The 13383-nt window shown below is 38.6% G+C and overlaps 1 protein-coding gene across 1 annotated transcript in view; it reads right to left on the bottom strand.

Annotated features, from left to right (window-relative positions):
- dock11 (dedicator of cytokinesis 11) overlaps window positions 1–13383 on the bottom strand; it is a 100697-nt gene that overhangs the window by 62334 nt on the left and 24980 nt on the right. Inside the window, exons 13-18 of the mRNA XM_084713130.1 lie at window positions 6172–6294; window positions 5956–6038; window positions 3778–3900; window positions 3493–3569; window positions 1077–1261; window positions 845–910 (exon numbers count right to left, since the gene is read on the bottom strand). Of these exons, the coding sequence (XP_084569256.1) occupies window positions 845–910; window positions 1077–1261; window positions 3493–3569; window positions 3778–3900; window positions 5956–6038; window positions 6172–6294 (657 nt within the window). The remainder of the gene's footprint in view (window positions 1–844; window positions 911–1076; window positions 1262–3492; window positions 3570–3777; window positions 3901–5955; window positions 6039–6171; window positions 6295–13383) is intronic.

Here is a 13383-nt window from a genome sequence, read left to right as displayed (position 1 = left end):
CAATTTTTTTTGATAAGGGAAGAATGTGTGAGAAAACAGCATAATAATGTACTGTAAGTATGGTAGTGGTGCAGAGACACCCTGACCCAAATATCTGTTTTCTTCAGATGTAAGAAAACATGTTTGTTTGGTACAGACTCCAACAAATATCACATCATTACAATTTTAACAGTTTTTTTTTTCAGTAATATGAACATTGTAATGCATATCGCAATCGCAATTTCAGTGCAATACAAATTTTTTACGGGCAGGCCTACTTCAAAGCTCTTTATTATGGCAGCCTGTTCCTGTTGACTGACATAGGCGTTACATGATCGCTCCGTTTTGTGTGGATGAAGAGTCAAATAACACATCAGATGCCCCCTTTCACGTGAACATGCACAGCCCCTATGAAGAAAACCCGGGTTAACAAAGAAAGATGATAAACACTGTTGTGATTCCAGTTATCTCTGAGTGGGGTTTTGGGTTTTGTCGAGCCATCTAACACAAAAATGCCTGGCTAAGTCGATCCTGCTCCGTAGTTCAGCCCTCAGACGCTGCATTAAATCATCTCCAATAACTGACTCATACATCATGCAAATCGTTCCATTTCATTTCTGCATCATAAAATCTTTGATAAAAAGCTGCAGTATTTCAACTTCCTTCTCAAAATCTCAGATTAGCCCTCAAGGCCCTAAAACTCTGTGATACTGTATCTGATCATCAGCACAAATTCAAAGATAAGATAAAAGATTCTGGCAACTGACCTGTGAATAAACACCTACATCACAAAGTCAAATGAGTGTATCACTGACATGTGCAGTAGTTTATATATAACACAATATACACAGTTCATACAACTCACCTTTAAAGGGACGGCACCTTCATCATCTGAATCTCTGAACTGCATGCAGACTGCGATGTTCCTCGCCTGCAGTGCAGGAGATGTTAAATCGGTTAATCAATGCAAATAATTAGTGAGAGTGACCCACTGAGTCACATCAGTGCTTCATTCAGTGTACGCAGCAACAACGCAGAAAATAACCCCTGTTGTTTTGTCATTCAGTCCCACGATCGCAGCTCTTATCTTCACACACCTTGGTGAAGGTCTTCTGGTTGTCGTATTTGAGCTGCAGGGGGTAGATGTACAGCTGGTTCTTGTAGGTGGTGAAGGGGTAGTTGTACTTGGCCTCCTCGGGGAGAAACTCCTCGATCTCTACCGACACTCGCTCACAGCTGTCCTCGAAGGGCTTGACGGGAATGTAAGAGGAAGTCACCGTATCTGGGGGGAAGGAAAGTAGGAGTTAGGGAACCAAATCTCAAGGTTCCTACGTTTTTTCTTTGGTCAAATTCAAACATTTTTCAAGCATTTTGAGGTGTATTTTCATTCATTTTCATGACAGTAAACCGAGCATTTTTTGGTTGTGGACAAAACAAGGCTTTTGAAGACGCCATCTTGAGCAATGGGAAACACTGATCAACATTTTCAGCATTTTCACCATGAGATTTTATGGACCACCTAATTGATTAATTGAGGAAATGATTTATCAATAAATTTATCAATAACGCAAATAATTGTTACAGGAAAGACTTAATATATTTTTCGACACGATTGCGATAAGATTTATAAATTGATCAATCATGTTGTGTCATTTTCTAAGAAAAAAAGTGTCCAAATTCTCTGATTTCAACTATTGTGAAAGTAACACAATTGCAATTTCAAGCAGTTTCAAGCACTTTATCCAAAATCCATGCACTTCTCAAACCTTCGATACACTACATTAAAATTCCAGCCTTTTCATGCATTTCCAGCACCTGAAGACCCTTGAAAGCTCTACTGCTGTGTTTGTGTTTCTGGTGCCATCCACAAGAGACAACTCCAGGTCATTCAGTATATTTGTGACCTAAGAACACTACAAATACCCCAAACTGCTTGCCAGTGCAATCTCATTACTCTCATCTCATCAATCTGATTGCAAAAACAGCTGAGAGCTGATGTTATCATAAAAATCAGCTCTGCGTGTGATCAGAAAACAGCAGAGGAGCAGAATCACAAATTGACTGCTGCTCGCTCCAGAGTCAACATGTCGCAGCGCTTCAGCGTGCTGTGTGTCTCTGCTGTGAGTGTCTGACAACTTTAAAGAAATGGACCCCACAGAGAGCCTTTTTGTTGGCGAGCAAGGTCCTTTTTTCCATTCAGGAGAAAGACTGTTTATATTTGAGCTCAACAACCAAACAAATCCTCCTTCAGTGCTCCTTCAGTGCTCCTTCAGAAGATTTACCGTCCCTTTCACTCCCCCTCTTCTCCTGTGCACAGGCAAAACACAGCCTGTCAATGAACAGCTGGAATAGTGAGGAGATATTCACTGAATTTTATAAAAAGAATAGCACACTGTAACTTAAATTCAGTGAGCCAGACGTGAAAATATTGGGAAAGGAGCGAGAGGCTGGTCGGAGGCAGCAGCGAGAAATGGTGTGCACACCCAGAACATTTTCACATCTAAATCAGTATTTCAACCAAACCAGAGCTGGTGTTTTTCAGAACAGTGGAAAGATGAGCTAAGAGTTTTTGGTGAGTTTAATTTTGTTTCAGGCGAGCTTGAATGACGTGTGTTTTACAATAATATGATTACTTTTTCTGTAAATGGAGACTGGTGGCTTTGAGAAGAGCGATAAATCGGCTGACTCTTAGATACAAAGGTCTGTCTCTGTAGGGATCCTTTCCATATTGTTGTCAGATACTTTAGAATCTGAGACTGTCAGTGTCAAAACCAATCACTTTTAGAGGACATACTTTGAGCAAACACAATTGTCTTTTAGGATTATATTGGACCTGGCCTCAATACTGGAAAAAAAATGTTGTCCCTAATAGTAACTTAGACACAAAAACAGGTTGAAAATACCCTTTAAGTACCTCCTGGCAAGGCCTCTAAGTACTTTCTTCAACTGCTGCTACTGATGCAGGATGCATGGTTTATCCTCTATTATACCTCTTAAATCATCTGCTTTCCTTCATGTGGGTACACTTCATCACCCCAAATGCTTTCTCCTTTCCTTCCCTTTATCCTGCTTTCCTTTGTCTGTTTTGTTTGCATTCTAAGAACAAAAATATTGTTTTGCATGTCTAGGTTTGGTCTTTGGACTTGTTACTACTGTTTGGCACTAAGCTTGGAGATCAAGGGATTCAAGTTTATTTTACTTCAGTTTCTTTTACACACCAGCATCTAGATAAGATAGCAGCTGTACAAATGTTGGAATTGTAGATCCACAAGGGATCACGTAAAGGTAGCAGGGTTACAATGAATGAATCCAAAGAAAACTGTGAATGTGTCCAATTTATGTACAACTGGTTCACAAAGCTGTTTTAAAATTTAATCAAAATATTGTATTTTTTTTCTCAGTAAAAGCACATTCATATCAACTGTGCAGTGGTTAGTGTGTTTTCAAGGCTCATCCTTGACTTCACTATTACACATAGACAAATGTTAGGATAAGGGAAGTGTTTGAACTTACTTGAGAAGTCAGGTGGGACACACTCAATGGTGACATTCAGTTGTCCAGGGATCGCCTGAAGTTTGCTCTTCTCGGGTCTGACAAGGAAAAAGAGATTCAAAATAAGAAAATCAGATCTAAATAAACGACATGTGAAATGTACAAGGTGCTTGCAAGTTGAATTCTGAGCAATGCAATTTAAAAATACAACCTCAAGAAAATGGCATAAATGTGCAAAGGCACAAGTGTTTTGAGCTATAGTAACTAAGCACCCCCTAAAATAGCAGAAGAGTGGTGGTGACTCACTTCCTGATGTCGGCCAGCAGCTTGATGATGTCATCAGTCGAGATTTTGCTGCTGTCCTGGCGGTACAGAGGAGAAAACTTGCCATCCATGTCGAGGCTGCCCTGAGCATCTTTGAACACCTGCCTGGAAACACAGTACACACAGCTACAGCAACCGGCTCATGCAAACAGCCAAACATTCACATTTACAATCAGGGTTAATGGCAGGCTGAAAATGCTGAAAGTTGATTAAAAACGCAAGTGCAATGTAGCCTTATCCACTTTCAATTGGAGGCAGTTAGACAACTTAAATGTATACAATAAACATCAGTGTTAACAATAATTGGTGGTTAATGAGAAGCTCTGAACTGCCCACATTTCAGATTTAGCTGCAGTAGCAGCTTCACTCCTATATCTATGTCTACACAGGGTGCATTATGGGACAGTGTTGAGAGTAGGTCACATGAGCCCAACACACAATCACTGTAGCTACATGCAGAAAATGGAGGATGACCTGAAGCCTACATTTATATGCAGTGCATGTAAAACATGAACCATTATACACCTTGTATAGACAGCTGTATTGATAAAATAGTGCACTGGTTACATGAGATGTGCTTGAGATGGGCAACTGAAAAACTTGGCTGAAATTGCTCCTATTTACACTGTAACATGTCCTGGATTTACAGGATGAGTGTGCAGGACTTTGTGGCATCTAACGGTGACGTTGTAGATTGCAACTAACTGAATACCGCTTGTCTAACCCTCCCCTTCCCAGCATACTGGACAGTGATTTTCAACTTGCGGCACACAGGTCATATGCAACCCAACAAATCTTCCCATCCAGCCCACGATTTTGTCACTGACAAAAGTATTGCAATATTTACATATTTTAAGTATTATGACCTGGTGAAATTCTCAGAATTCTCTATTGAGTTACAACTAATTTAAACCAAATATTTCATACTGCAACTTCACATTAAAAGTATTCAGCTGGCAAAAGATGAGCTGCCTTTTATTTTGAGGCAGTCGAGAGGTGCAATGTGTGCATTTTTTGAATGCAAATAAGAATGAAATATTGTAGGAAGTAATGAAATGGTCGGGAGCAGCCACAGTGAGCTGTTAGATAAGGAGATGCAGACGACAGGCTGCAGACCTCCAGCAAGGTCATCAACTCCTTTCACTTTCGTTGTTCAGCATAAAATCAGATCATGGCTGCTCACAGAATGATACAAAAAAGTAAATTATTTCCTCTTTTCTGTACGAAAACAACAGTTTTGTTTTGCTGTCCTCAATTTTGTAATCTGTAGTGTTAAACCACAATTGTTGTTAACACCAGTAACCACAGGCATCACATGAACAATAGCGTTGTAGTAATAACTGTCTTCTGACTATCAGGACTGCATTCTGCAATCAGGTTTCTGGATTTACAGATTTAAGCCATCACTCCTCAGTGGACGGCCTCCTTGCCGCAGGTCTGAGAGCATTCTCTAGTTTAGTCCGTAGTTGTCAATATGGATTTTCATTGTCTGTTCACAGTGACATAAGCTAATAAACCTATAGTGACATTAAGTTTGGAAGAAAGTGAAAATACTAAACAATGGGTTAATTAGGCCTAAATCATTTTTTAAAAATTATCTTAAAAGTCCAGCCTGCCACAGTGTCTGCTTAGAAAAATTCTAGCAATATGAATGGCTCATTCTGGGCTACTGTAGAAACATGGCAGTTCAATATGGTGGTCTCTGTGAAAAAGGACACGCGCCCTCTGTAGATATAAAGGGCTCAGTCTACGGTGACAAAAACACAATGATTCTTATGTTCAGGTGATAATACGCTAATGAAAACTCTCGTGAATTATATATTCCATTACTGCCATATTCTAATATGCGTCTAATAAATCCCTGTTAATCTTACTCACTGGACATTCAGAGGAGTTTCTACTCTGCTACATTCAATATTTGGAACATCTAGGTTTGAAAAAGATCATGAACACCTAATGGAATCCTGTTGAAGCACATAGAGGATGTGTGAAATTTACACATACTCATTATAAATGAACAGACTTTTAGCTTTATGAATACAATATATTATCTTATCACGATGATATCTTTCATGCCTTTGTATGAGGCTGTTCCAAAGAGGAATCCAAACAGATTCTTTCCTGGGTAATATTTTGACTCATGGATTATTCCTGTCTTACTTGGCAGCCCAGGCAAACGGCATCCTGTACTGGCCCAAACGTTGGCATGTCTGCTTGGCAGCTTTGAGCACCTTCTGAGCGGTCTGCGGAGACAGACAAACAGAAAACAGAAAATCAATACGGCAGAGAAAAGACAAACACAAAACGTTAGACTGGAAAGCTTGGTGCTGCTTTCGTCATGTCTTTGAATGAGGTGAAAAGCAAAAGGCGGCAGACCTTGTTGATGTCAGAGGTCTTGATGTAAGGCTCGGCACAGTGTGTGATGCCGTTCTGTAACACCTTCTCCACACGGGCCACCAGGAAGATATCTGCATGGGGGTTGGTCACTGAAAAGATACCCTGCAGGAGAGAAGGAGAAATGGAGAGAGGAGGCCAATTAGAGTAGGGATCTGTAGTTGCAGTGAGCATTAATAGCCTGTGAGTGTCTTTCCCTCCACTGGGAATATGAAGAGGATGGATAATCACTGGATGGATACATAGATATGAGAAAAAACCACTTCATCCAAAATTCTGGGCACTCAAATAAATAGGCAATCATCAGCAATTCAAACTTGAAATGTCTTCTCATTTCATGTCTTCATCAACTGCTTCTCTACAGGGCGAGTGCAGGGGAAGTGGCTGCTGTTAGCTCAAAGTCATACAGGAAAACCACAAGGCTCTCGTCTATTTTTGGTTTGGTGAGATGGGGCTGTCTTTAAGCTTGTAGTGTCAGTTCACACAAATGAGCTCAAGTCGACATAAATTACGTGCCGGCCATATTAAGATGTGTACGCACACATTTAAATAAAAACTACAGCAGTGTATTGCTACCATGCCAAAAATAACGATAAACAAAAAAGAGTTTGTTATTGCAGGATATTTTCACATTATTACAACTTTCATACTATAACAAGAAACTTTTCTCATTATAACATGATAACTTATAACTGACAACATTTTACAATAAGTTATAACTTAATAATATGAAACATTTCAAATATAACAAGATAACTAGTACACTGCCATAATGTAAAGTTCCATTGTAACATTGTAATGCTATAAGTTATTACACTGTAACGTGAAACGCTTTATGTTATAACAATAAGTTATCACATTATTTCAAGATAAATTACATATTGTTATAAGTTTAATAAGTTACAATAATAAAAGTTTCTTGCTCCAATGTGATTACTTAATATTACAGCATAAAACCTGTAACATTACAAAGGGATAACTTATATAACAAGACATTTTTCTAGTTATAACAATATACTGTTTACCTTGTTATAACTGCAAACGTTTAATGTTACAACATGATAACTTATATTGTTATAACATGACGTTTTAGCAGTACAAGTTATCACATGATAATAATATAAGTTATACTGTGACATGACACATTTCACATTATAACAAGACAAATAGTATATTGTTATAACGAGAAAAATTTCTTGTTACAACATGAAAAGTTTGTATATTGTAAAATGTAGAAATGACTTGTTATAACAATAAAATTTTCAAATTATCAGTGATACTGATATGTTTTCTCTGTCTGTGGTGTGACAGTAATACACTTCCATGAAAAAAACCTCCACGGAGGTTTCTAGGGGAAGAAAGAAAAATGTAGACAGAAGCAGCAGGAAATTCTTTTGGAAATCATAGGAGTTCCAGCATAAGTAATGAAACGACACCACCAAGGGAGTAGTTGCACCATCGAAGACGCTAAAGTAGCTTTAAATCAAAATAGATGCAGACATTACAAGCTGCACATTAATAATACACATCATAGAAGGGATCAGCACGATGCCAAATTAGACAGACACACTCCAGGCCAGAATCCCGCCTGTCTCCCTCCTTCCATCTGCCCTCATTCACTGATCTTCACAGTTTTAACAAAACCACACACGGTAGCTTCTGGTTTCCAATCTTTGACATTATGATTTGTTGTTTATAACTTACTGACATGAAAAAAATCTCCTAAATTCAACATTTTGCCATCCCAGACAAGCCGCCTCACAGCTCCTTCTTGCAAACATAAACCGCAGCACTACAGCTGGTATGTAGCTGGGAGAAAAACTCCTTAATATCTGCGCTTAGATTTGTGAATTATGTAATGAACTGGAACAGAGGCTGTGGCCTCCTGAGATCTGCTGATGTGTGGAGGCTCTGTCCTTGGACCACACCCAATGCACCTAAATTAAACCGTGGTCTGCCGAGCTATAATAGCACACTAATCACAGAGGTAGAGTCTGCTGTGTTTGGATGCACGTGTTTGTAAGTGTGTGTCTGGATGACGTATGTGTGTATGTGTTCTGCTAGTGTAGGACTTTCACAGATGTCGGCTGGCCATAAATTAGACATACAGAAGCTCGGGACGGTTCTTTTATTTAATGTCCGCAGCTTTTGGACTATGTATAACAGTCTGGCCTGCTGCTGGCGGCAGCATTCTCTATTACATCGTTTCCCAAACTTAGAATTGGCAGAGTAAAATGCAGACCGTATTTCCTCCAATATGGACAGGCAGCGTGGAGTGAGAGCCAGAGAGCAGCTCTCAGCAATGTCAATTCTTTAATGACATTCAACACAGAAGACCAGGACTTTTAAACACAACAGTAAAATACAGCTCACCTCACTAATGGTTAAAACTATAAACAAGTACTAACAGGCTGCAAAAAACAACCATGAACTGCACAGAACATGGTGCAAACACTTACAAAAACTAGCATTTTCATTTTGGAACATAAAACCGTTAAAATAACAGACTCTTCAGTCCAGGCATGATGTGAGTCGTTGTCGTTACAATATTTTTAGTACAAAGCCATGTTTTGATCCACTCCTGTTTGCCCTGTTAAAGTTACTGCATTACACTGTCAATATAAACTCAACACTTCCTGCCCTTCATGGATTGTGTTTGTAAATGTAGATGTTACAGTATGACCAGCACGTGAAATTATGGATGTCCCGTTGTGCTGGCCACAATAAATGGTTATTTTCTCTCCTGAAAAAATATTAAAACCTTATGAAGTATTATAACAGTCAATGTAAACAATCACCAGCTCATTTTATCATTCATGGTCAGGTACTGTTTTGTCGGGCGCCCAGGAACCTGTATAGTTAAACATATGACTCAACTCTGAATTGTCACTCACCCTACAAAACATCTTCTAAGTTTACATCACATGGTTTAACAATGTGATGTTGTTTATTTGTTTACATTTGTGATCACTTTTTGAAATGTTTCGAAATGTTATGTTTTGTTGCATCTTGGTACTATTTTTACCTCAGAGAAGGTGTATCCATCAAGCAGCAGTAGACTTGTGGACATCAGAGGCTGTATTTTTCCAATCTCTGACCTCACTGGCTATCAACAACTATTTACTATTCATATGTATTCAAATATGCCTACAGATGCTGCGTGCATATGCAGACATCTATTTGGAGAGGTTAGTGTTTTCTCCTCATGTTGCATCCTTGGTTAACTGGAGTGAGGAAAGTCACATTTAGGATCTGTATATAAATGGTCACAAAAATTGAATATTGTAAAAATATTAATGTATATCAACACCTATTAATATTAACTAATAAATAATGTTGAAGGTTGCTTTGTCATAATATCTGTGCCAGAAATGTTGAAAATGCTATATTGAGCTGCACCGTACTGTCACGTGCTCTCCTACATGTCATCTAATATGTGGTATGTGAATGTGTCCAAACAATAATTGGACTGTTAAAATTTATGTGGGTTTAATGAGCATAACTTTCAGAAGAACTTAAGTCTGGAACAGCTGAAAGTAGAATCCGTAACATTTGTAGGACAGTGAGAAAAAAAAGTTAATCTCAAGGCCTGGTTACAGCGATTCATGATGCATTTGACTTGTGGCTCTCCTGCTGAAAAAGTCTCAGAACACTTGCTCTATTAGAAATGTTGTTTCTGCTCTGTATGTTTGTGAATCTGACTAATCTCTGACTTGACTTCATCTCATAGCTTTTACTTTTGTCTCTGTTTTCAATCTGTTTGCCGTGCTGGCCTTGTCATGTCTCCTGTCACGGAAATAGAAAGTGAGTATTTCAGATCCTTTTATACCCTAACTGCTGCTAATTTACAACAGGCACCGGTCTTGCTGAGTGAGTTAATCACACTGATGGGCCAAACAGCCAGAGGTGAGGAACAGAACCATGTGTGTGCTGATCTCACAGCACCTGCACGAGTTCACTTGAGCCAAGAGTAACACTAAAATACACTTTCCTAAATAAACTCTTAAACTTAAGCCACAGAAAGGTGTAGTGACAAGACGTAAATCTGACATCAGCGAGCACTGAGCTGATATCAGAAAGCTGGCAAACCAAACAGAGTCTGAAATCACTTGCAAATGCAAGCTGAATGAGCTAAACTGAGCTCTCATGTGGATCCTTTCAGAGTTTTTAAAGTCTGGACAAGAACCAAGCATTGTCTGGAGACACGCTCACCACCTGGAAGCACTACAAAGGAATGAAAATTGAAAGCACAGCACTTTGATTAAAAGGGAGAAATCAATACGAAAAAAATAGGGTCATGGATTTGGATAAAGAGCTCCGTCACTGCTGTCATCACAGAGTCAGCAGAGTCCACTGACGTAAGAGGAGAGCAGGGAATCATCCATCCAGAGATTTCTCCCTTGTCTCACCCAGGCCAGCTGCAGTCAGCGTGGGAATGCTGAGCGGTGTTACGGACATAAAGGACAACTCAGCATAAAGTCTGTCACCTCGCTGTAAGGGCGCTATCAGTGCAGGGCAGGACTGAGGAAAGCAACCAACCACAAGCAGCTTAGAAAGCTTCACAAACAAGTCCAGCCAAAAGTTTATTTTTAGATGCCGACATGGTCGCGCTCTTTCTCTGCTTAATGAACTTGTTGCAAGACACCAATCACGAGTTGCACCAAAACGACATACACCTGGGGCCGGTTTCACAAAGATATTTTGACTAGTCTGTAGTGTTAGACTAGACTTAGAGATTAAATCTCAGAGATTTGTCTATTGCAAGTTAGACCATTTCACAAACATAAAGACTGACTAACTGTAGGCCAAACAAATTAGACAATTTACCCCCAGGGTGACTTCAAGCTTAAGACCAATATTACTATGGTAACAATCAATTGCACCAATTGATCAGTAGCACTCAGAAACAAAAAAAGAGGAAAACATAGCTCATAATTTGTGGTTTGCTAACATTGTTATGGAGAGAGCAGTGATTTCTTTGCATTTTGTACCACATTTTATATCTTTTTTGAACATCTGTAACACTGTATACTGTCATTGCCTTTTTTTTCCTTATCAGATTTTTTATATTGTTACACCCTTCACTAAACTTTCAAAGTAAAATGTCCTTGTAACTGTTCAGCAAAAAGACATACAGGGTTTTTGCTGAGGCAAATAGAGCTGAGCAGTTGGATGCGATCACTCAATCTGCCATTTGCTTAATTTTGAAAAAGGTCTACGTTTACCAAGAATTCATTGTGCCATTGTCCTACTTGAGGTAGTCAAGAATTAAACTGCTTTATGCACTACAGATATACAGCCTCTAGTCACAGACACCTTGTGTTCTGTGCCATGAACGCTCAAATAAATCTGTTCTGTTCAACAGGACTGTGAGGAAATGAAAGCAATGCAGGTGGGAAATGAATCAAATTCACTCAGACATGACACTACACATAACAATTAAATACCATTTTCAGAAATTACAAGAAGCCCCAAATTATTAAAAAATTGTCCTAGATAGCTTTTCAAGTTTCACCTCACTCAGCAATTTGCAAATTTGCAAAGTTTTTAAGGGAGTCTGGGGATACTGTGGTTACCTTTTATCTGAACAATCATTTATGTCCTTTGCTATTTCTCTCCAAGTTGACTGCTTCTTATCTACGTTGGACTGCTTGTTTCCTAAGACTTTGGTATTGAAAGTACTTCTGAGGACACCTCACACAGAGGGGCTTCCTGTAACAGTAAAGACATGTTTCAAGCAGTCATTTTAACAATGTCTTTGGATCGCCACAGAGATAAGAAAGAACATGTGTTCACACTGGTTAAGATCAATGGTTTCTCTCTTCTATGTCTTCACCTGAAACTGTTTTCTCTTTTTTTATGTTATAAAACACCTTGAGCTGCACAATCTGAAGCAAATACTTGATAAGTGATTTTAGAAGACATGCCTACTCACATCAACTTACATCCATTAACGTTCAGGCAGTGAAACCGTGCTATCTTTCAAAACCCTCGGGACAATTATTGACTCAAAACTGAATTGTGAAGCAAATGTATTCAAATTAGGGCACCAGCATTTTTTAATGTCCTATTTCCACCCTGGCAAAACCATGATGACCTTTTTTTTTTAAAAAAAACAAACAAATTATTAAATGGTCTAGTGGGCTGAGTCTCTGTACAGATAACCAGGTCAATTTTAAATGACTCCCACACTTTGCACAGAGAATTTCAGCTTCATTGCACAGATACTATAAAAGCAATCTTTATTTATTTATTTGCTTGTTTGTTTGTTTGTTTGTTTGTTTGTTTGTTTGTTTGTTTGTTTTAACCTGCCTTTGATTTTCAGTAATTTATAGTAGAGGGTATTTATTTTTATTTGATTTGAGTATTTTTATTGTGATTTTTATCATGTGTCTCTTTGTCTGTGATGTTTATAAAAAGTGTCAAAATGGCTGCCTTGCCTTTTACGGCAAACCAAGTCTGCCTACAGGCACAAAAAAGAAGTAACCTGGACTTGAACCTGAAATGCAACAAACAACACCAAAACACTGAGATTAATAGCTACTAAGGCGACATTATTAACACTGAAGAACTAATCATGCTCATTTTCAGTCAGTTCTTCATGTGGCCTGATTGCTATGAACACCAGAGAAACAAGCAGCTCAAAAAACTAAATAAATAAAGAAGATGAATCAATTTCACATCAGCAAAAACCACACCAGCAAAACCACAAACCCAAGAGGACGGCAGGACTGACAAAAGTCCGGGTACTAAGCAGCAGAGACCGTGTGACTTTTGCCTCTAACAGAGAAGCATGAACCTAAACAAACTGAAAGTACAACACAGCAAATTCTCTGGTATTATTTTGACTAAAGAAACAATATTGGCTCAACTAAAGACGTTACAATCCATTGCATTAAAATTTCATATTAACAAATGTATTACCATCTTTCCACCACCATCATCTGCCTGTGTCCTATCAAACTTGCTGCCAGTTTTACTCTTGATATATTTGTATTTTCACCATTAGATTTGAAACATTGCTACCTTACAAATTTCATTAGTATCACGAACACGAACAATGAATTAAATTCAATTAGATTCAGTTTTTGATGTCAAAATATGTTTCACAACAGATGGAACGCTGCATTCTTCACACCCTGATCTGTGTGAATGACACACAAGTGATTCAGGTTTCAAACCCATTTCTCAGTG

The sequence above is a fragment of the Lutjanus erythropterus genome, chromosome 23 (genome assembly GCF_056507025.1).
Source record: "Lutjanus erythropterus isolate fLutEry1 chromosome 23, fLutEry1.hap2, whole genome shotgun sequence".
Classification (NCBI taxonomy): Eukaryota; Metazoa; Chordata; class Actinopteri; order Lutjaniformes; family Lutjanidae; genus Lutjanus; species Lutjanus erythropterus.
This window is presented reverse-complemented; position numbering and strand designations above follow the sequence as displayed.